The sequence below is a fragment of the Pagrus major genome, chromosome 20 (assembly GCF_040436345.1).
Source record: "Pagrus major chromosome 20, Pma_NU_1.0".
NCBI lineage: Eukaryota > Metazoa > Chordata > Actinopteri > Spariformes > Sparidae > Pagrus > Pagrus major.
The window spans coordinates 10346469-10370814 of NC_133234.1; the positions used below are offsets into that span (position 1 = coordinate 10346469).

At 42.3% G+C, this 24346-nt stretch overlaps 1 protein-coding gene across 1 annotated transcript; it reads right to left on the reverse strand.

The window, feature by feature from the left end:
- Nucleotides 1-684: 684 nt before the first annotated feature.
- Nucleotides 685-18257, reverse strand: ubald1a (UBA-like domain containing 1a). The gene is made up of 3 exons (XM_073489900.1): nucleotides 18031-18257; nucleotides 17269-17328; nucleotides 685-1079 (listed from the first exon to the last, which is right to left on the reverse strand). Exons 1-3 carry the CDS (start codon nucleotides 18136-18138, stop codon nucleotides 756-758), a joined length of 492 nt encoding a protein of 163 aa, XP_073346001.1. The 5' UTR covers nucleotides 18139-18257; the 3' UTR covers nucleotides 685-755.
- Between the last annotated feature and the right edge of the window lie 6089 nt (nucleotides 18258-24346).

Genomic DNA, 24346 nt, shown 5'->3' on the forward strand with positions numbered 1-24346 from the left:
ATGACAGTATGGAGGTGTTGCCTCTAAACTCTAATGTGTGTGTAATCGTGTGTGTGTGTGTGTATGTGTGAATATATATATATGTGTGTGTGTGTATACATTTTTTTGATTACAAACCGACCACCCGCTCACATGCGTACACACTCACACTCAAGTGCGTGTTGATTTTTTTTTTTTTTTGAGTCAATCTCAAACACTGCATTGCAAAGTCCCTCTCTCCTCATGCAGCACAGACAAGTTGCAGAAACGCCGGTGGCAAAAAACACCGGCTCAAACGATGGAGGAAAAAAAAATACTAAACGAAAAACTGAAAATTAAGTTTGCTGCCTTGAATGTCCTTGAACGTCACAGAGAATCCTTGGGCGTGACAATGTTTTTTAAAAATTTCTGTTTTTTTTTTTTAGTTCAATAATATTTCTCTTATCTATGCATTTACTTAGGAAAAACTAACAAAGATTTCAGTTGCTCTCTTATTACTATGTGTGTGCGTATCTTTTTTTTTTTTTTCTATTTTTGTATTGACATTTGCATTGGTTTTCTCCTCTTCTTAAAATGTCCACGTTGAGTTTTTCTTGGTTTGCGTAGTTTCCATCTCGTTCCACATCCTTTTCATCCTTTTTGGGAAAAAAAGACCAAAAACCCATTTCCACCCATTATCACCTCCCTCCCCCCCCGTCTGTATTCACCCCCTCCCTCCGCCCGTTTCCCTCCCTCCCTGAAGTGGAAGGGAGAATTTTTCAGTCCCGTGCTGCCCTTCATCTCTCAGCCTCCATCGCTACACTAGCCTTCTGCTCGGCGCCCGCGTGGGGGTTCACGCCCGTGGGCCAGGCGGGGCAGGGCTGCGTGGGGGGTTGCCCCTGAGTCCAGAGTCCCTGTGGAGGTTGCGGCACATTAGGTACGTTTGGTGAGACCCCCCAGCCGCCGACCTGGGGGGGCGGGGGTGAGGTGGCCATGGAGGCGGCCATGGGACTGCCGCCGCTGCCGCTGTTGAAGCTCTCGGACGCCTTCAGCCGGGAGAACATGGTCAACGCGTCCGGGAAGTTGGGGGGCGTCGCTGGTGTGTTGGCTGGGGTGCACATCTGAGAATGAGGAGGGACAGAGAAGAATTAATGCACGTCCACAACAGCAAGAAACAGAAATAAAAACTATAAAAAACCTTTTCCACTACTTTCTATCTTTTTAGACTCTCGTTTAATTATTTGGTCGATCAAAAGAGAGTGGACTGATAATCAATTAATCATTTCAGTCATTTTTCAAGTACAAATGTCAAACATTTACTGGTTACAGCTTTTTAAATATGTTGATTTTCTGCTTTTCTTTGCCATATATGATAGTAAATGAAGAATCTTTGGGTTTTGGACTGGACAGAAGCAATTTGAAGATGTCAAGTTGGGTTCTGGGAAATTGCGATGAGCATTTTTCACATTTCTTTGACATTTTATATACTTAAAGATAATCGAAAATCAGCAGATTAATTGATAATGGAATAAATGTTTGTTGTAGTTTCAACACACTTGTTCTTAACATGTCAAGTCCACTTCTAGTTCAGTTAGCAACGCCCGATATCCGGAGTAGAGCTGAGAAGATAAGCTGATAAATCAAAATTAATCTATTTTTAAGGTGAATTAAGTCATTTTTCAAGCACAAATACCAAGCTCACAGGTTCCAGCTTCTCAAATGTAAATACTGGCTAGTTTTTTGTTCTTCTCTGATAGTAACTTGAATGTTTTTGGGATTTGGGCGGTTGATCAGATAAAACAATGTGAAAATGTCCCCTTGGCTCTGGGAAAATGTAGTTTTCACTATTTCTTTATTATTACTTCTCTTTTTTTTTGGCATTAATTAATTAGTTAATTAATTTATACAGGAAAATAATCAGCAGATTTCTTTGACTCCCAATATGTTGTGAACTTATTGCTTTCAGCTGTGGGTTATAGTGTACTTGGAGGATTATATTGAAGCGGCACCACACAACACTTTCATCAGTGATGAAGCCCAGTTTTTGCCTTTTAATGGATTTCTTCTAGCATGACTATTGACTTTTACTGTAAAATTGTGCTGCTGTAAAGAGGGTTTTCCCTTTATTACAACACAATGATGAACTCCAACATTGCTGTAATGGAAAAATCATGTTATGCTGTCCAATTATCTTCAAGAAAAATGGGCCTACACCAACAAACAGTGTTACTGCAGCCGTGTACATTACAGGTCACATCTCAAAGGAAGTTCTCAGCAGTGTTTGAAAGCAGATATCAGTCCAAAGAAGGCAAACTGCTCTGTATAACTGAAGGGAAAGTTAGGGGAATCCCAGGCACTCTATGCTTCCCCAGAGGGTCCCGATGATGACATTACAGTCCTCTGTTTGCATCCACTTCCTGTTTCAACTGCAATATGACGTCCAGTATTGAGCAGACTACAGAAACGTGGTCATACATACAAGCAAGCACACACAACAAGTCTTTTTGGCTTCACTATATCCCCCTGTGCTCTAACCTGCTCTGACCCTCCTTTGTGGCAGCACTGTTATTGTTCTGCTGCCAGGAACACACACACACAATACAAACGTGTGCCCAAAACAACAATGAACCCACCACCTTGCAGCTAACGTGCCATGTGAACAACATGTTCGGCTGCTCAGAAATAGTAAGCCTTCATCCTCATCGCTGCTCCGCGGCCTGCTTCCTCCTCTTTGTCCCCGTCCATTTGTAACCAGGAAAACAACAAGTACCTGCTGTACTCCACAGGGAAGCAGAGGTGGAGCGATGTTTAGCCAGGAGGCCTGTCCTCTAAAAATAAGATCCCGGGCTGGGAGGCTAACAGGGCAGGCGCCTACATGACAAAATAACCCTGAATCACCAAGATCTAAACAATGGAAGAAAACTGCTCGGCAACTCCCAGGATTAGGATTGTGATCAAGACATGACAGAATCTGAGTTACCATTCAAATGAAATCAGATTTATTAACTGTGATTAATATAATCTTAAAGGGTCAGTTCACCCCAAAATCAAAAATACATATTTTACCTCTTACCTGTAGTGCTATTTATCCATCTAGATTGTTTTGCTGTGAGGCGCAGAATTCTGGAGATATCGGCCTTGGCCTTGTTGTGAGCAGTTAAAATGATTTTCTTCTTCCACTGTACAGAAGGAAGTGTGTATCTACTAAGCTAACTAACGTTACAGCTCCGCCATGGAGAATGATCGTGAGTGTAGATGCTCGTTTCCCTCTGTGATGCAGTTAGGGGGTGTAGTTCAGAAGACAGAAAATAGTTCCTACTTGGGCTGGGCAATATATACTGTTATGGTGATAGGAGGCTGTATATCATCGTAGATGCTGGATGTTGTTATATCCTGATATGACATAAGTGTCATCTTTTCCCTGTTTTTAAGGCTACATTATAGTACAGGAATCTAATTTCCTGAATTTACTGACACGTTACTGATGATTATTTAGTTTAATTAATGTCATTGTGTTGATATTTTGAGAAAGTACCCTCCAAATTTTGTTGCAATGCGAATCTGCTCTCAACAGAGTCTGTGGATTATCTTGTGTAACCAGGTCACGACTTCTAGAAAGAGACATTGCTGCTGACATCTCCAAAACTCCACAACTCACACCAAAACAATCTAGATGGATAAATAGCACCACAGGCATTAGGAAAAGTATTTTCTTTACACAGTGTCCAGATAACATTGTCTACAGATTCAGGTCAGATGTCTCTTTCTGTTTTAAGGGGGGTGAGTTTTCTGGAACTGGGAGTCATCGGCTCCATGATTCAACGATGAGGAACAACAGCTGCAGTCACACATGAATACTGGACGAAGTATGTTCGCAGGCTGAAAAGAGAGAAGAACAGCTGGAAAACAACATTCCCCTCACTGACAGGCAGAACTCAGGCTGACCCGTGCTATCTGGCTCCATCACCCAGGATGCTCAGAGTGTGACACGCTTGCCTTAGCGCACAAGCAGCCTTCAGAAAAACAACAAGGGTGACAGGAACACCTCACCTCCCTTGGGGTGTAATCGGATCACTTTGCCCCCTAAAAGTGCTGCAGCTTGCAGGTTATAGCCCCGCGTATGTACAGTCCGGAGCCGGGGCCGAGGTACACTTTCTCAGAGTCGCACGCTGTTATGAAAGGTGAGTGTGTGCGCTCTGACAGGAAACGCTGGCTCATGTCTCTGGCTGTTTCCTGTGGTAAAGAGACACCCTGGAATGCTGAAGTAACCTCTGTGATCCTTCCTGTTCTTGGCGGGGGAAGCTGCTGGTTGGATTTGTGAGACCTCGTGACTTGTGTTCACGTAGAAAACAATAGCCTACTGGCTCCTTGGAAAATGATACAGAAAATGCTGACACATGACCTTTGAAGATGTCGACTGAGGCCTTTGTATCGGACTTACTCATCTATAAACTCCTACACACCTGCAGTCAGCTAGGAGACTAAACATTTGACTTATTTTTGCATCATATTTAACTAAAACGTGAGAGATGGGAGGGAAGCTGACGACAAAACCGCGCTAGTGTCTCACAACTGCCCACCTCGCACTCCTCCACTCATGAAATAACACTACACACCTCTAAGTGTCGGCATGTGTGTCTGTCTTTGCAGGGGACCTTGGACGCAGACGGTATCGACCCACGGGGAAGAGGATCTGGTCCAAAGACACAGCAGCTGTCTTTCTCTGCCAGGCTGTCTGAGAGTGGATCTGACTTCTTATCAGACACTGATAGAAGCTTCAACACAGCCCACACCTGTCAGCGAGTATTCACTGATGATCCAAAGAAACATCACTGCCAAACATATATGGGAAATATATCACATGACCTGCAGAGGTATAAACTCCACATGGTTCCCTGCACTGAGATTAAAGCGCTGCTCTGGTGCAGCGCACAGGAGAAGCAGGTTACTGTGTGATTTCCCCTTGTGTGTGTTAAGCAGCCTAGTCGCAGATTAACTCTCGCTGCAGATCGCTGCGGTGCGACCAGACTGAGGGTCAAATCCAATTGGCTCCTGAACAACAGACGAGGCACGCGGGCTGCAGCAAGAGAGTTAATATTTTATTTAAGAGAGTCACTACCTGTGTGTACACATAGATACACACACACACACGTGCTGGCGAAAATAGCAGACAGTATGCAGTTGAATCACACATACATTGTACAAGAGATATGGATGGAGAGGCATGTGAGGTATGCTAGAGATATGTCCAGCTCAGTTGTGGAAGGGGTTTAGTTGTTGCAGAGATTGTTAAATTAATCGCCACTGATTTTGATCATTGATTAATAGGTTTAAGGATTTTTTAAGAAATAAAAGGTCAATATTCTCTGATTCAAGCTTCTCAAATGTCATTATTTTCTGGTTTCTGGTATCTATGACAGTAAACTGAATATCTTTGGGTTGTGGACAAAACAAGACATTTCAGGACGTTATCATCGGCTTTGGGAAACATTGATCAACTGTTTTTTGACATTTTATAGACCAAACAACTACATCAATTAATCAAGAAAATAATCAACAGATTATTATTAGTTGCAGCCCTATTTATTTGAGAAAAACGACTGAAAAGAAAGCTATTCATTTGGGATAAACATATTTCTAGATTTTGATTAAAAAGCGTGTGCATACTGATCTACAACTGTGGGTTTAATAATAAAAAGATCTGTTGTTCATCTGTTAAGAATCAGTGTTAGCTGTGGACTACTGACAAATGCACTAAACCAAAACTGTGTACATAAAGGATGACAAAAATATGTTCCTCAGAATTATGTTGTTTGATTTATCTAACTAGCAAAGATCTTTATGTGCCCATGTAAGAGCTGGGATCATTTCACATTTCTGGAGCTTCACACAGTGTTGCAGCATTCTTCTCCTAAATAACTCAAAAAACACTCCCTACAGTTTGTCCGGCATAATCCAAGTCTCTGGGATGTCTTTTAACATAATTTTTGGATCTTGGGGCTTCCACAGACTTGGATTGCTCCAGACAAGTTGTATGGAGCCATTTTATTTTAATTAGCTTAATTTAGTTTTTTTTCCCCCATCCACTTCAGTTGTTGCGCTGAAGGTCCAGAAATGAATGTGGACCACAAGACTTCGCCCGACTTTCCATCAGCATGAGGATGAGTAAATAATGACCACATTTTAATTTTTGGGTGAACTTTTCCTTTGACAGGACACGGCGCAAATGACAGCAATTTCACGGATTTGGATCATTAGCGTCACCTGGCACGTACATACACATGATTTATTCACGTCATTGCATTGATGAAAAATTCACTTTGCTGTCTGTGTGAACACACAGTGTTGTGATATTTTAGAGAAACACAAACGTCATTCAGCTGAGGGATCAATGTGTCAGGCAGACTAGACTCATTTTTAGCTTAACCCCTCTGCACCTGCCTTCTTATTTATACTAGGGGATACAGAGGGGGGAATGGCAAGCTAACAAGAGGGATACATACAATATATGCACAATTTTCAATATAAATATTCTCTTTAGTACATACAGTATAATGTTATGACTGAGATAAATGTTATATATTTTTTGAGCGGAGTCCTCTCAGTTGGGAGGAACTATGTGTGAATCCTTCATGCACCATCAGCAAATCATCTGTATGCAAATACAGCATTAGATAAATATACAGCAACTGGGTAAGAATGGATGCATTTTGAGTTCAGTGATGTTAAGACGGCACATGAGAGGTCTGGTGAGGTAAACCTTTTTCAAATCGAGGTTACTGTGACAGTTAATTGTCTGTCTCGTCCCTAAAACACTGTGGGATGTAATTTGAGAAGAGTCAGCTCAGTTAACTCGAACAAACGGCTGTCTGTCGGCTTTGTTAGCTGGTTAACGATCCAGCATGATGAAACATTAAAGATCAAGTCAGACTCACAACAGGAAGAGCACAGACATTTACTGTCATGCTGTTCCTGTTCGGTCAGAACTGTTGAGACACACATGCAGATGTTAAAGGCTGTTGTTGTCAAGGTGAGGATGACGGGCTCTGTGTGTGACTGCAGAAACTGTGTAACAGCAGCAAGGTCTAGACATTTATTCATGATACAGATGGAGAGACAGGGGGAATAACAGACAGCCAGAGCCAGTTTGTGTTCAAAACAGAGCCAACAGAGAGGGGTTGCCATGGGGACAGCTGGTTATGAGGAAGCAGCAGAGATCTTGTTGACGGGCCGTGGCTGAGGCAGGAGCGGCTCTGCGGTCGCACTGGCCCGGCTCTGTCCAGCTTGTCTTCAAGTGTGTTTGCTGAGCCCGGCATGAGGAACGCATGGCTGACAGGCAGCGACCACTCTAAACATGCCTGGCTTCATCCAAACCTTCAACACTCCTCCATTTGTGTACATCCGTGTGTGTTTGTCCACAAACACATGAGCTATTTCCAGTCTGACCGACCACATTCCTCAGACATATCGTGTGCGTGTGTATGTGCCAGGTTGAAAAGAGGATCTTTCTATGCTCTTGCATACTTGTGCAGAGGGTCCAGTTACATCTCGCGACCCCAGCTGACCTCCTCTGTATAACGTTTACCTCGGTGCTACAACCACACACTCACATTCATCTCATTTCAGGCTCTCTGGATGTTTTTCGTGCAGCTGTCACAGGAATTTAAAGACAGATTTTTTTTTGATAACTAAAATGTGACCAGCTTCTTTTCATTAACTTGAGTTATAATAGACCGAAAGTGTCAAATTAAATTTATACTGAGAAAGTTATAGTTGCCAAGGTCCAGCTAATGTTGGCTTTGAAAAGAAATACACAGAAGCACCTAAACATTTTTATATTATTATGCTTGTTTTTTTAAATGTATTAATCTCACCATGTCCACATTTTGAAAAACAGTACTAACACAACTTCTTCCTCTCTATCATTTCCTCAGCTGTGAACGTGAATGTGAACCTATGACATGTCTGTTTTCTCTCCCTTCTTTATCTTTCTCTCACTTCCCACTCCTCGTCTCCCTCTCCCTCCAGTCTGCGGCTTGTTGCGTACAGTTCACACGCTCTTCGTCAGCGCTAACAGCAAACTGTGCTGAGAGATCTGTGAGACGCGATAATCACAGCGAAGCATGCGGCCTGACATCCACAGGACCACAGTGTTATTGGAAATTAAGTTTCTGACTGTAATATAACATTTAAGTTGCTGTTGTTCTGTATAATGTACAGTATACATGAAGTATTTGGACAAGGATAGGCACTGATTTACTGCTTTATTAATGCTAAATGACACTTGTGTTACTCTAGAAACAAACTACTTCGTAGCCAATTTGTAAACTTCATAAGATAAGGAAGCAATCAAAATTGAAATTCTGGATTTGGGGTGAATTTCAAAACAACACGTTGACAGTAACTGGTCAGAAAATGTTGCTTCACCAAGTCTTGCAAAATAACACATGGTGTACAACTGCAAAAACAAGACAAGGTGTGAGCACTGAGCCACCAGGCATCAACACTTCAGAATCTTAATTTGGTCATTTGTTGATGCCTCTGGCAAGGTATGATGGTACACTCAGCCTAAAATGTTTAGTTACACACAGTGAAATATGGTCTAGGATAGTCCGGACTTTCTGCTGCTAGCTACCATCATTTCAACCTTGTTCATATATATATATATATATATATATATATATATATATATATATATATATTTTTTTTTCTTTTCTTATTTTCTTTGCTGTTTAGTATGTACACCAGGGGTTCTCAAACGTCTTACTCAAAAGGTCCACATCTGATGTTTATTCATGTTCAGGGGTCTTGAATGATTGGCAATAACAAAATAACATTTAATCCATTAATTGACGTCACATCTCACACATCTCAAGACTTTAGCATTCAACTATTAAATAATGCTGTAGAGAAACAACTTAAAGATTATCAGAAATAAAATATCTGGGACCTGTTGTACAAGAAAATGGGTGAGTTTGCTGATAACAATTTAATAAGACTAAAATCTGCCTATGTAGGATTGTATGGGATGTAATCATTTTAGCATATAATTATTCAAGTGTTGTGGCGAAAGAACAGGAAAGTAATAACAAATGTGAGGCTGTGTATTTCAACAAAGGAAAATTTAAAAAAAAAGATGAAAACATTCCCTGTTTTTGACAATGTTTCTGAATGCAACATAAAGTCCCTGTCCATCTGTGTGTGTCAAACTCCAACACAGTAAGCAGACGACAGAAGCATTGATACATCTGTGAAAATAAATGGCTCCAAGCATAGTTTTTATTTCATGACTACTTCGGCACAAACATCTACCTGCTAGTGTGGTGCATAACCTGACGACATTTACTCGCCAAACGGAAGATATGCCCACATTTGGAGACTGTTTCTGGCTCAGATTCTTACAACTACAGACAGACTCCTATGCTGATGATGAGGCAAAATGTTTTTTCCCTATTATTAAAAAACAAATGTGTTGCATCCCCTCCCATCCACATTGTGTTATACAGTATAGCATTCTTCCCCTTGGCTAGAATGACAGGCCACGTTATAACCCTCAACTGATAGGAACATTTTACTCAATGATGATGGTGTCCGCATAACTCTGGACAAAGTAAAAAAGTCACTCAATACAACTGTTCCACTGAAACGGCGATACAGCGCACAGTTAAGGACTATTAAATGGGCATTTAAGGGGTGTAAAGCTGTACAACACTGAAAAAAAAAGAACATGTAGTCTTTAAATCAATTAAGGTTGAGAGGTGTAGCCAGATATGGGCAGGAGATGACAAACTGTTGGCTGCACCTCTTGTTGTAACTGGTGTTAAGAGCTGGATGTGTGGGAGGATGCTTAGGCTCCAACAGCATCAGGTCTGGACTAGTCTTGGGTGCGTTCATGTCGTGCATGTTTAAAGCAGTTTATATGCATTCGGAAACATTCATTCCTTTCGTATGGCATGTGAGGACAATGCCAGTCAAACCTGGCAACACTGACTGTGCAGGTCTCTGGTGCTGCAATACAGTATGTTCTGAACAACTGACATGAACCCAGATGTGGGACCAAAAAGAAGAGGATGAATGTTGACCAAGCCATGATTAGCAAGATAAAATCAAACTTGGGCCTCCAGATGAAATGAAATGCCTCTTCAATATATCAAATCACTGCCAGAGAGCTCAGACAAGTCTGTCATGTTTTGTTAAGGTTACGGGAACTGGAATTGGATGTTTTGACAACATGCTTCCCAAATATGTAACCTCAACAGATGACGGTTTACCAAAACTCTGTCCAATAAACAAGCAGCGTGTGGGTCAATGTGACATCCAGAGCCTACTTGTAACCTGGCAGTAAAACCAGCAATAAACCACAAACAAAGACGCAATAAAATAAACTTTTCCATTTATGGATTGTACAAAAGACATACTGATGTGACTACGGTCTGATGTTACAGATGCTGTGGAAATGAGGGCTAAACGGAGGGGCAAGACAAATTAGTTAATAGAGGAGAGGAGTAAAAAGGATAAAACAGAAGAAGAAAAGCTGACACCAGCTGATAGAGCGAGGGGAAAGAATAAAGGATAGCCAAGAGAAGGCATTGCTGCATAAGCTGTGCATGATTCTGCCTGTTAAATGTTTAAATACAACACTCAAACACAAACAGTTGCTAGCATAAAGGAGCACTATGTAGTTTTGGGGAAGACATTTCAATCAGAAGAGAACAATCTTCATTGACTGTCTGGGGGTAAAAAAACTAAACACCAGCACCTTCATCCATGTGTTTGCTGACATCCTCTACAAGCTGCCGTCACATTACTCGTGTAAACACACGACACAGACACATACCAAAACCAGACAAGCGACTCTGTCTGTTTTTATTATCCCGTCACACAGCTTACCTACCACGTTTCTTTCACAAACTAAATAAAGGAAGTAAACAGGTGCTGCTGGACATTTTAAGTGACCTCCCTTCCCCTCCTCACCCGTGACCCCTCGCTCCTTCGACCTCTCCCAGCTTCTAGCAGCTGAGCCCTGAGTCTGTGTATGTCTGAGTTAATATTATATACACACATACAGAGGAGCATAGTTGGATTTGTGCTCACGAGGGCCTCAGTTGATCATTAGCCAGGCTCTGTTTTCATGTGCACTGTTGTGACACTGTATAATACAGGAAGGAGAATGAGAAAGAAAAACAAAAAAGACAAGAGCGATGACCGAAAAAGGACAGAAACAGAAAGAAAAGGAAAACAGCAACTGACAAAAGATAGGAGGACTGAGACCGAGTGGCGCAACAGCATACACCGCACTGCTCACAACAATGGCTAACAGGCTAACAATACATGTTCAGTGGCTCGCGCGGATCTAGAAAAAGGAGTTTGGCCTGTCGACTGGTAACAGTCTGGCAACAGAAACCACTAGGCCAAAGGTCATCATGAGGGAAAACAAAACACGATTATGATGCAAACACTGAAAGATATCTTTCTCAATCTACACTGTAGATCAAGTTCAGCTGTTATTTCACCTCACATGCAACCCATTTATTAGGCTCTCTTATCAGTGTCAGCTTTAAGTTTCATTCGGAACCACAGAACACTTTTACTTAGATAAAAACTCAAATCAAAACTTATCAGTGTTGCCTTCACAATAAACAAACTGAGTTATTGATCTAATAGAGGAGCACACAGAAGCCCAGACAGACGACAACGACAAATGGACGAATGAGGACAAACCTCCGTTAAAAGCTCAAAAAGTCAAATTAGTTGCATCCTTGAAATAAATTAAATAATTGTGAAGCTAAGAGAGAGGAGGTTCAAACATGGACTCAGTGATGCGTCAAGGGTCATGAATGTGAACCAGGAAAGCAGGAAAGGGACGGACAAGGCTAAGGAAGGTGAAAGCGCTGGAATAGTACGATGAGGTGGCAGGGGGTAGCTGTGAAGACGTCCGCTGACCTGATCCTGGCTGCAGCTAACCTGAAATAACCGAGGTCGAGGAGACACAATGTGACAACACTCCTTTGTGAAACAGGCAAGGGTCCCATGTGCTGCTTGTGTTTCCTCAGCCATAGGCCTAACCCCTGTGTGTGCTTATATGTGTGTGTGTGTGTGTGTATGTGTGTACTCAGTGACTCCTAGAATCAGCGTGAAACCCAATCTAACTCCACTGCTCATAAACACATCTGGTCCTCGCAGCCATCCCACATGGATTCCCATTCCCAGAGTCCCTTGAGCCAAAGTTCCTGTGTGCGCCTGTGAGTTTGTGTGTGTGTGTGTTTGCGCACGCGCCTTTGTGTGTGTGGTTAGGGTTCTGGGAAGTCGTGCTCCTGGAAACATGCAGGGCAACACGCTGGAACATGCAAAACGCAGGCCAATCCTCTTCAGATGTGGCTAACTGCTTGGCATGGCTGTACGACATACGGATACAGACAACCACACAGACACACACACACACACATATCCAGGCACAGCTACATGCACACCCATTAACAACATTAACCCATGTAGACATGATTAACTTTGAAATCTGAGATATATCGCTGCATTCAAAAACCAAGTAGATTACAGTGTGTGAGCGCACATAGACACACACACACACACACAAAATCATACTTAAAGACAACAACAATGACAGAAAAAAAAAACCGGACTTCAGCTCATTCTGCATTTAATAATCGTCCGTAAGTAACGTCTGCAGTGGAGCGGCAACAAATAAACTTTTGGTTGTAAAAGGGGCACTATGTGGACTATTGGAGAAGTGTATATAATATATATATATATAAAAAAAAAAATATATATATATATATATATATATATATATATATATATATATATATATATATATATATATATATATATATATATATATAAAATATTTACGATATTAATGAGGTAATAATACAAACTCAGAAATATTTATTTTTTCCATAACTGAATAAACAAGCTGTTCTCGGAGGAAAATAAGGTCCCCCAGAATGCTGTTTGAAGCTTGAAAAGGTGGCAGGGTCCGCCACATATAAACAAAGTAAAACAGTATGAAATTGTGTTAATATCAAAATTCTGTCTGAATGTATTCTCCAAAACTGCATAGCGCCCCTTTAAGAAACAATCCAAGTACCCTTTATAGACTTCAGTTAGCCTTCCTCCATCTCCTGCAGTGATGATAAACGCACAGAGGCTGAGACAGAGAGAGAAATAGCAGCAGACAGTCGTCCATGTTGTCACATCGTGATTTATGAGGGTAATTATACCTCTGCTCTTCTGCATGGGCACACCGCACACTTCAAATCTCACTGGAATGAGATCTTACATGGATGAGAAAGTTCAGATTTCTAAAAAACCTTTCTCAAAAGCCACACCCGGACACCAAAACCAAATGTTTGTAGTTACCAGAAACACCCCCTCAAACATGCATGCATGCACACGCACACACACACACTCTCCATCCCTCCTCCTTTCTCCTACTGTGTATTTATATTGCCAGGAAACAGCCTTTAAACAACCTCACGCCCACTTTTATCACTGCCCCTCAGTACCCAATGCTGTTCTGCTACGTCACTGCGCCCCATCAGTTGGCACTGAACGTTGCCCTCCATAAAATCCTTCTTTCATACGTCTTGTGCGTGATGATAGTGAAGAACAACAGTTATAGCACAATAAAAAAAAAGGTGATGACTGAAACCATGGAGCCGTTTGGTCATGATTGCTGGTTGCAGCATGTAGACTAGGCCTGGTTGTGCTTACTGCTTATATTTAGCTTATATGCTCGTCTAATTAATGAGGAAATGAGAAAGTGAGATCTGCAGAAAGGAAAAAGAACCAGGAGTTAAAACGAGAACTAAAAGCGTTTTTTGTTTTTTTTTAAACATCAAAATAAAAGCATATCCAAGTGAGAACAGGAGGTAGACAAACTGTAAGACTGCGGATAGGATTCACGAGGAAAATATTTTTATTAGCCTGACCTACTAAAAACAACATACTTTTCAACATCACAGCCCTGAGTCCACTCCTCCGCAGGGCTGCTGCACGAGGACCACCTCACTAAATTTTTAACAACCATGACTCTGGCACAAATTACACACATGTGAAGCAGCCTTTGTGGCTTAAGTTAGCTCGTTTCCCTGCTTAGTCACATGATGGGGGTCACATGTTCCCAGACGGCAGCAGAAAATCATCCAAGCTGGGCTACTTCCTCCTTTGTGGTCACATGAGGATTCATTCATTCACTTTACTGTCAGTGTACGAGCCCCACATGGAGGGAGATTCATCATGGAAACACGGATATTGGTGTGAGCATGTCAGCGTTTTTCCTTTCCTAATTCATGGAGACGCACAGTGAGCAACTCGAAGACAGACAGCTGTTACACTGTCCAAAAATACTTTCCAAGGGAATCTAACCCATTTAAGGCAATTTTGCTTACAAATGACCATGATTCCTGTCTTATTACTCAGCATTGACGTGACAAAAGTATCAGAAATAGCTCGGACTTTATCAAGGCAACTCATTCAAAAATGCCTTAAAATGAGCTTTGGACATTCCTAAAAATTGTCTGAAAACAAAGAAAGCAGGAGTACAAAAATATGTGCATGATATTTGATGAGAGGGATCAGCATCAAAACAGCCAGAAGCAACATAAATACAACTTCGACCTCATGCATTCCAAGTATGAGCAAACATGCCGGTACGTCGTTCTGTTCTGTGAGAGGAAACCGCTTTGAGAATGATGGTAAAAGAAGATGATGAGGACGGGGAATGATTATAAAATTCTCCAACAGGAAACATAAATGGCTAAGTGAATTCTAGATCCTTCTGCATCTGGAAACAGAAAGACAGAGAGAGAGCAAGCACAGGAGGGAAGGAGAGTGAGAGTGTATAAACTAAAGAGAGACAGGCTGCAATGTTTCTAGGTGTACCGGCACCCTCCACTGTGAAAGGGTCCATTTTGGGCTGGCGTGAGCGTCGCATCCTGTAGGAATGTGTTGCGGTGGCACTGTTTGTAAAGGCAGGGCATGTGGAGGAGAAGACTGGGAGAGGTCGGACTGAGCTAAGGGCCTGGGTGTCCATCGTGGGACATAGACGTAACCTTTGATGGCTTAATTTAGGACAAGTGGACAATCTGTTCATCGCTCTCACTGAAAGAGACTTAACATACACACAAAACAACAACAAACACAGACTTAAATGTGTGCCTGTGCAGAGATAGTAGTCAAAGCACAGGCACTCCCCTGGCTCTGGGATTGCTAGTAAAAGGAAATCATAATGAGAGGAGCTTTAGCTAAATCCTCACAGCATTACACAAGACTGTACTGATGAGTGGGTTAACTCACCTCGCCATTTGATATTTGATACAGGGTATAAACCTCTGACATACAATGCACAAATTATGAATTAGCAAAGCGCATGTGAACAAAATCAGACTTGACAAGGCCTGCAAATCCTCTCCAGACAAGCTTTGTTTAGAGATACAAATGTGTTTCTTAAACAACAGCGCTCTTGTATCCAACATGGTTTCTCTCCCATGATGCCATATTTAGATGGGAAAGTGATTTGGCACATTACGTTCAGCCTCATGCATTGTTTCAGTACCTCGAAAACAATAGAATAAAGCAGCTCACTGAGCAGTATCCATAAACTAACTGACCTACATGACGTCCTAACCCGCCGCACTGCCAAGAACTGCATGTCTACAGGCTATCTGTTGGGGCCAGCAGGGCTGGGGGAGAGGCTTCTAGCCAAAATAGCAATCTCAAGGATGAGTTGAGCTCGTGTGGTTAGGCAAAACATTGATGCAACAGCATGTGCGACAGAAATGTAACTTAATGTCGTTCATGTTTAGATTGAGAGACAGAGAGTTAAGAGTGAGAGCGAGAGCAAAGTGGATTAGATCTGTATACCGGTGAACACTGTGGCCTGATAAGCTGCAGGAAGGTTGGACACGCTGCCCTACTGTAGTACTGTTGTGACTCACACACACACGCACACACATACATACCCACACACACACTCTGTGCATGCACCAAATGCAGCTGCATGCATGTAAAGCACGAGAGACGTACGCACATTCTGGCGTATGCAACAAAAGGGAACGTGAACTTGTGATTATGCAAGAACGTTTCTGCAACAGTGACACCACAAACACACGTAGGTGCTCTGCATCCCGACTTTCATTAGCCGGTGTCTGCGGCAATCAAGCTCAGCCCTGTTTGGCAGACAGAACGGGACAGCTCTTGGCAGATTGTTTACTCTCGAAATTAAAGTGAGACATTTCATGAGCTAAATAGAGGACGGAGATGCTCTTATTTACTGCTCAGATGATAAAGGAGGTGTGCCTTTCTTTGTTACAATAAAGCTGTGATAAACATGATTCAGCTTGGCGTGAACCGTTTCGTTTGCCAACTACAATGAGGCTATAAATGTACACACACTGTACAATAAAAATTCCAATCTTATTCCCTTTCTTCAAACAGCCTGATGGCAGCTTAAAAATGATCAACAGTGTCGTCCAAAATGCCCCCACATCTGCGTCTTCCAGAGGGCAGCTGTTGCCGGATGCTGCCATGCATGCAGCTGCAAACAAAGACTAGTGTGCTGCCAAAGTGGGCTGCTGCTGCTGCTAAAAGCCCAAATACTGCTAGTGTTTCATAATGTTCAACCCCTGTGTGTGTGTGTGTGTGTGTGTGTGTGTGTGCAGAGTCTCCTCCAGCCCTAACGCCTTCCAGTTTACTCTGCTCCAATTTGACTGCCCCTAGAAATGTGTGTCGTGTCGGCAGCAGCAACCCCAAACAGTCAAATTACTGAGAGGCAACTGCACAGGGTCTATTTGAGAGAGGCAGCTGTCCTCTTCCTGGAAAGAGACTTTTTTTCCCCTGTCTTACCCAGAAACTGAGGGGGCCCTTCCTGTCATTATGCACCTCATCTGACACAATAAAAAAAAATATGAAGAATTTCTTCTATCTGCATTTAGCTCCCTCTTTCTCCCACACATTACTCTCTCCCTCTTTCTTTCTTTCTTTCTCTGTCAGTGTGGCTGCTGTGGCTGCATGCCTGCCTGTGTGTTTATTTCTGGAAGCTCACAACATGGCCGACATGTGCTTTGTTATTGTTAGTACAACATCATCCCTCTTGGCCTATAAGGGCTGTTTATCGCCCCCCTCCTCCTCCTCCTCCTGTTCCCCCATCCCACCCAAAGCAACACATCAGCCTTAAAGATATACTAGCATGAAATCAGGCTGGTTAGAATTACATAAACAGAATAATAAACAGTGTGTTATGATCACCACCACCCTGCTCCTCCACCATCTCCTCCTCCTCCTCGCACTCACCATTTGATGATGATGGCCATATGGAATATTTGTTTCTTGAAAAAAGGCACTGAGGGCAGTCTAAGACGAAGAAAAAAAACACAGAGAAAATGAATGACATTTGGTGATAGAAGGAGAAGAAGGGCACTAAAAATAGCTGGGGGGGGCAAAGCATTTTTGTCCGAACATCGCTTGTTTCTGTGCTGATTTTAAAGCAAAACCCAAACAATACAGCGAAGCTTGCGGCGAAGGAAAAAATGTACAAGCTGGATCTATATTGGCTTGACCGCAGACTAAACAATGAAAGTACTCTTTAGTAGGCTAGTCGATACAACACGGCGGTCATCTTTATTGCGTAATAGCACTCGCTGGCCTCGCCTGTACACTGCTGTCATGTGTCGGATTATAGTATTTAATCTAGAGTAAAGTCTAATTGGATATGCTAGCTGGACGCTCTGCCCCACTGCTTTACTGTGTATTCCCTACAGATTTACTCCTGCTAAAGCTCACACACATACACATATATCTACTTTAAATCCAGTAAAAGTTGTTGTTTGAGACTGGGCCGACCTGAAGGGACACACAGCCAACACTGACGCTTTGTTTTGTGTTGCTAAAAAGTGTCGCGAGGCAGACAGGCGAGCTCCAGCCGGGGCTAACCTAACGGTCGGTCGGACATAAACATTAGCCGTGTGGCTAACGTTGCCCCGCCGACTCTAGCTAACTCTGAAGCCTTATCATTTTTCTGTTTCTTTTCTTTCTTCTCTTCTCTTTTCTTTTTACCTCGAACTGCCAATGTGCCGCCTGCAAAAGCTGCTTCGCCTGGTCTGCCGCACAACCCGCCGTCAGGACGAACTGGTTAATCATGACTTGATGTTTGAGTTCATCCATTTTTCGACGAAGCCCCGTGTCCTACTCGCGGCGACTGGCTCTGAGACAGACTTTCGACCGTTTTCCTCTCTTGCTTCACTCTTGTTGTATTCCGCTTCTCTGCCTCAGTCGTCCACCATTACAGCCGGTTGAGCAAACACAAATATTTACTGTAGGAGCGGTAGTAGAAGGGAGCGCGGCGTTGATTGACAGGCGGTGGCGGCCAATCGGGTGGGAGCACCGCCGGTGGGATTTGTATGCTGCGGGCGGAGGGTCTCGACTCGGCGTGTTTTTTTACCGACTGGCACGCGGCTGTTTGTACACCTAAACACACGTTGAACGAAAATGCTTCATCGCAGCAAGTGCGTTTTAAATCGTAACACACACGTGGCGTTGGAAGCGCCGCGAAGGAGGTGAATTCCCACTCGAGCAACCCCAGAACGGGTTTGTTTTGGACTACAACTCCCGTGAGCACGCGCTTTGTTTGTAAAGCTCCAGAAGGCAGACTTTTGTGAATGACGGCCGCTCTCGTCCAATTCCCAGGCGCGCTGTGTCACTATCTTGCCAAATATGGTAAACAAATCCACCATCGCCAATTACATCGCTCGGAGTTAAATTAGGGACAGCCGACAGTCATGGGTGAATATATTCAGAAGCGTCGTGTCTCCTCTGCGCACTTCTCCTCATAAACCACATCTCAGTGTGTGAGTGTGTGTGTGTGTGTGTGCGTGTCCCATCAGTGCCGCAGCTTATCTGCACACATCAGGGCGGACTGCGGCGGTACTACATCCCCATTTCGCCTTTTGTTGTGTAATAACACACTGAGCATGGGTTTTCAACTACAGGCTGCTTTGCTCAAGGACACTACAGAAATGAGATGTGGGGAATGACAGAAGGAGAATGATGACTTTAAAACACCCAGCTTCATCCAGAAGGCCCCATTAAAAGACTTAATTACCCTGTAACTATACATTACTGAAATTAATGAACAAGACAATAATGAATAATTAAACGAATCAGGGTCATTTGTTATTTTGAATGGCAGTCTGGGGCCCATGTGATAACAATGTGTGGTCACTTAAACAAAGGTGGCACTTGTAAGAACATACTTTATTTGGACACACATGAGGTTAGATCAAATCAGGTCAAGAGGCCTTCACACACACACACACACACACACACACACATTACAGAAACAGAAGAAAAACAACATTTATTTAACATAATTTGGAAAAATACAAGTGCCAGATATCAACAGAAACACACAATAAACAGAAAAAACAAATCAATAGACAATGAACAATGAATGAACAATAGAATACAATACAATAGAGTTACACTGAAATTATGTAATTCTTGAATTGCCCCCCTTGGCTTATTATATTTGAGAATACTCTCCAGCCCAACAATAAATCCCCTGCCTGCACTGATGAAGGGGGATTAGGACAAGGACAGGAAATATCCAGGCTACTAAAGCAGCAGTTTTTAATGCAGGGCTGTGTGTAAAATGAGCCCTCTGATGTCAACACACACACACAAACATACACACACCGCTCAGAATTGTGGGAAACTGTAAACTGTAAACATCCTTTTATCAATGGCATGTTTGTAGCAGCTGTGTGAGAGAGGAGAGAGGGAGGAAAGATTGGAAACACTGACACCTGCTGGTGAACAGAACGGAAGCACCTAGTAAAAAAAGAGACATAATTTACTGTAACACCAGGGGGAAGTTAAGGTCATTGACATCCATGGTAATAAAATCATGTTTTTACACTGCACAAAAACTAGGAGGAGAACCGAGTCATATTTATAGTCTCATGTGACCTTTGCTGTGCTCACCCTGGTTAACAATTGACAGTTTGTTTGTTACCTACAGCTCGTTTTGGTTTCATTTATGGGCACTTTCCTTATGAGCAAACTGCATTTATCAGGTTTTCACTTGTTAATTAACAACAGGGTCAAATCCAGGTTTACACAAAGTTTTTAAAATAAAACAAACGTGCAGCCAAAATTTCCACTGTGAGCAATTTAAAGGAACAGTTTTGACAATTTGGGGAATATGCTTATCCGTTAAACTAAGAAGATTGATACCACTCTCATGCTTGTACTTAAAATATACAGCTATTGCCAGCTGCTAGCTAACGTAGCTTAACACATGGAGTAGAAACAAGGGGAAAGGAGCTCACTGTCTCTCACAAATTAACAAATGACATCTCATTTGGTTAATTCACAAAGAGCATGTGGGTTTTTGTTACCTTTGGACAGAGCCAGGCTAGCTGTTTCACCCTGTTTTTACTTTTTGTGTTGAGCTAGGTTAGCCAAATTATCAAAATGGTTCCTTTAAATTTAGAGCTTTGTCTGGACATTTGTTTTTTTTCCTAACTTTGAACAAACCTTGTTGTTTGACTATTTTGCAGAGTAGGCCTGTGCTTTTCTTTCTGAGAGTAGCTAAGAAGATTGACACCACTCTCATGTTTGTACTATAAACATGCCGTTATTGCCAGATGGCTAACCTAGCTCAACACAAAAAGTGGAAACGGGGTGAAACAGCTAGCTTGGCTCTGTCCAAAGGTAACAAAAACACCTACCTGCACTTTGTGAGTTAATCAAATGAGATGTAATTTGTCAATTTGTTAGCTTAAACCACGGCACAGAGTCAGGCCAGCACCTTTCACCTGCTTCCACTCTATGTGCTAAGCTAACGTAGCTAGGTTGCTAGTGATAGCCTAATTTTTTCCACACACATAGCTGCAAAAGTGGTATCAATCTTCTCGTCCAACTCTCATCAAGAAAGTGAATATGAATATTTTACATTGTGTCAGACTACTCCATTTTAATCTTATGTGTTAAAAATGAGCATGCTCAGATTTAAATGAAATAAAATGTGGCAAAAATAATGTTTTAAAACTCATAAAGGGAGTATTCGTGATGTCTATGCTCTACACAAGTTAGTTTATCAACCATTGTCTGGAAAAAATCCTCCACCTGTCCCCAAAAATGAAGTTGTGAGCTTCACAGTTTAGTAGCAGGAGGGATGAAGTTAAGGGACTTAGCTTAAGTGCTAGTAACAAGAAACACACACTGGAGAAACAAACAGTCCTCCTCAGCGGCCTCTTTCAGCCTATTAGATGTACTGTAGCCATATTGTATGTGTGCTCAGTCCCTGCTGTGGGACAGCCTGGCAACAATAAGAACAGCTGTCCAAACATTTGCCTGTCTCACCAGCATGCCCTTTGTCAGGAACCTGAACAAACCTGGAGACATTTTAAAAATCAAGCCCCCTTGACGGCGTGCAACAGCTGGCCTGACGTATCCGCGTTCTTTAAGTGTTGCAGCATCATCCACCCTCGGTGCCCTGCGCTGAATGCCAGCCCTTGTCAGTACTCCAAATCTTAAACCTCAGCAGATGTGTTGACAAAATGTGTTTGGGTGGAGGAGAGATGGCTGGCACTGCCTGCGTTATGAAATATCCTCAGGCTTTAGGAGCAGGAGCAATTATTAATGCATGTGGGCCACAGCTCTTGTAAAATTACTTCCATAAAGGCTTTTAGCCTCCAGTTGTCAAGTGGCCATGATTATTTCAGTATACAGTGTTTGACTTACACCAGATCTACGATTTCTTTAAGGGTGCACGACTGAAGTGTTGGAGAGGAAGTTTTAATCAGAAGAGAAAGATCTTTATTGACTGATTTATTTTATGCCTAAACAAACTAAATAAACAAAACTCTCTTTGTTTTCATGACTGAATAAACTGAATAAACAAACTGACCTTAAAGGACAAAGCAGTTTCATACTGTTTTACTTTGTTTATATGTGGCAGACCCCGCCACCTTTCTAGCTTCAAACAGTGTTCTGGGACCTTATTTTCCTCTGAGAACAGCTTGTTTATTCACTAATGGAAAAGATAAATATTTCAGAGTATTGTACACTGTACATATTAAAATTCTGAGGTTGAATTTACTTCTCCAAATCTACATGTTGCCCCTTTAAGGAATGGCAGAAATGACTGTACTTAAGTACAGTTTTCAGGTACTCGTACTTTACTTGAGTATTTCCATTTTCTGCTAGTTTATACTTCCACTCCACCACATTTTTGAAGCAAATATAGTACGTTTTACTCAACTACATTCATCTGACAACTTTTAAGATTTACAGTGTCGTCAATATTCCACATTTTATTTCATTCAGATGCCTTCGAACTGCATGAAGCTGTACACTTTAATTTTAAAAGTTGACCTCCTTTAAAAAAGTGCTACACTTGGTCATTTTGAGGCAACGGTTTCCTCATGTTTGTAAAGTAAGATCACTTTATCAGATTTTACAGTGCAACAAGTGACTTCTGTTTGTGTGACATGGCAAGTTGCATCTCTCCCTCAGTCAGAAAACAGAGCAAACGTAGGAGGAACGGGATGGAAAAGTTGGATTTGACATTTGAGGAAGCCAGGAAACTTTGCACCCGAGGAAATAAGAGTAGGGGCATTTGCCAACTGAGTCCCTCCTCCTCAGAGTTAACTTTCCACACCCATGTGCCACCAGTGTTTTTCTAAATAAAAGAATATTACATTATTGTCTTATTTGCTGATGTGCGCCTCTGCATGGACCCATCAGTGGTTTTTGCAGGCTGTAGTCACCTTCACGTCCTCCTTACTGCCTGTTGAACCAGCAGATCACTGTCATGATTTGTGGTTTGACAGTCTGGCGTGCCGCAATGCAGTAATAATCCACTGAGTGGCAGTGTTTCTACATAATCTACATCGCCTCTGCTGTTCACCTCCACACACAGCATTGATGTTCTGTCTATCTAATCTACCAGCACATACAAAGTTACCTAAAATTGAAGCTCTATTAAACTTGACAATATCGTGGATGCATATTTATTGCAAATTAACTTAATTAATGTCAAATTTAAATATGTTGCTTTTGCCGGACCAGCATGACTTAATATCTGACATGAATAGTTACAGAAGATCAATATGGGAAAAAAATTAACATTGACAAAACAGTGACACGTCTTCTTACGGAAATGAAAATCCAGTCATTATCTGCTCTATTTGAAAAGACGTTACTTACACCCTCAACGTGAGGTCAAGCTCATGCACACACTTCAGATGTGTAGCTGCTAACGCTTTAAGCTTAGCAGCTATAGTGAGGATTTCTACTTTAAAGGGGCACTACGTAGTTTTGGAGAAGACATTCAAAGTCAGAAATGTAATATTTACAATATTAATGAGGTAATAATACAAACTCATAACTCATTATTTTTTAACTATAACCATAACTGAATAAACAAGCTGTTCTCAGAGGAAAATAAGGTCCCCAGAACACTGTTAGAAGCTAGAAAGGTGGCGGGGTCCGCCACATATAAACAAAGTAAAACAGTATGAAGTTGTGTTGTCGAGACAAGCTGTATGGAGACATTTTATGCATTTTTAAGGTTGTTTCTAAGTATTTTAAAACAAGTCCCCATCTACTTAAGTTGTTTAGGAGAAAGCTTTGTTTTTGCTGTGGAGCCCAAAAATGTTTGTGGACTACAAAACTTCACCCAACTGTCCGTCAGCATGGGGATGAAAAGATAACGACTGACTTTTCATTATTTGGGCAGACTCGTCCTTTAACTTCTCTCTCAGCTTGACTTCCACACATTTAAAAGTATTTGTAAAAGGATTAAGTTGGAATCGGTGACAGGTAGACCGTCCACAGTGTGAAGGAATGATAAATACAGGCTCATCGGGTGAAAGTGGGCTGCTCTCCAGGCGGGATGTGTGGCGCGTGTTTTTCAGCGCCAGCGGGGGTGGCGGGGCCGTGATGCGCGCCACAGAGGTCACATTACAGCCTGATACCGGCGGAGAGACGACACACTGACTGTTCTTACTGCTGCGGTGAACCTGTAGTGCACTTAGTCAACATTCATCCAAGGGCCGCTCCTTGTGTGTGTGTGTGTGTGTGTGTGTGTGTGTGTGTGTGTGTGTGTGTGTGTGTGTGTGGAGAGAGAGAGAGAGAGAGAGAGAGAGAGAGAGAGAGAGAGAGAGAGAGAGAGAGAGTTAAAGTGAAACCTGAAGGAGCGAGGCAAGGATAGCCAGCCAATCAGAACCCCCCTCAGGCGTTTAAAGGGATGGTGGGCAGTCTCTCGGGCTTTATGAGCGACTTCTCTTGCATCCTCCACACATTCACGCGTCTTGACCTCCCGCAGACACTCAGACCAGCCTGCTTTGCCCTGAGTCGGCATGGA

Bases quoted from the DNA above. Each gene is read 5' to 3' on its own strand.
- ubald1a (XM_073489900.1), bottom strand. From the start codon at position 18,138: ATGGATGAACTCAAACATCAAGTCATGATTAACCAGTTCGTCCTGACG. The intron at 17,329-18,030 runs GTAAAAAGAAAA...TCTTCGTCTTAG, and splicing joins CGGCACATTGGCAGTTCGAG to ACTGCCCTCAGTGCCTTTTT. The intron at 1,080-17,268 runs GTGAGTGCGAGG...CCTCATTCTCAG, and splicing joins ATGGCCATCATCATCAAATG to ATGTGCACCCCAGCCAACAC.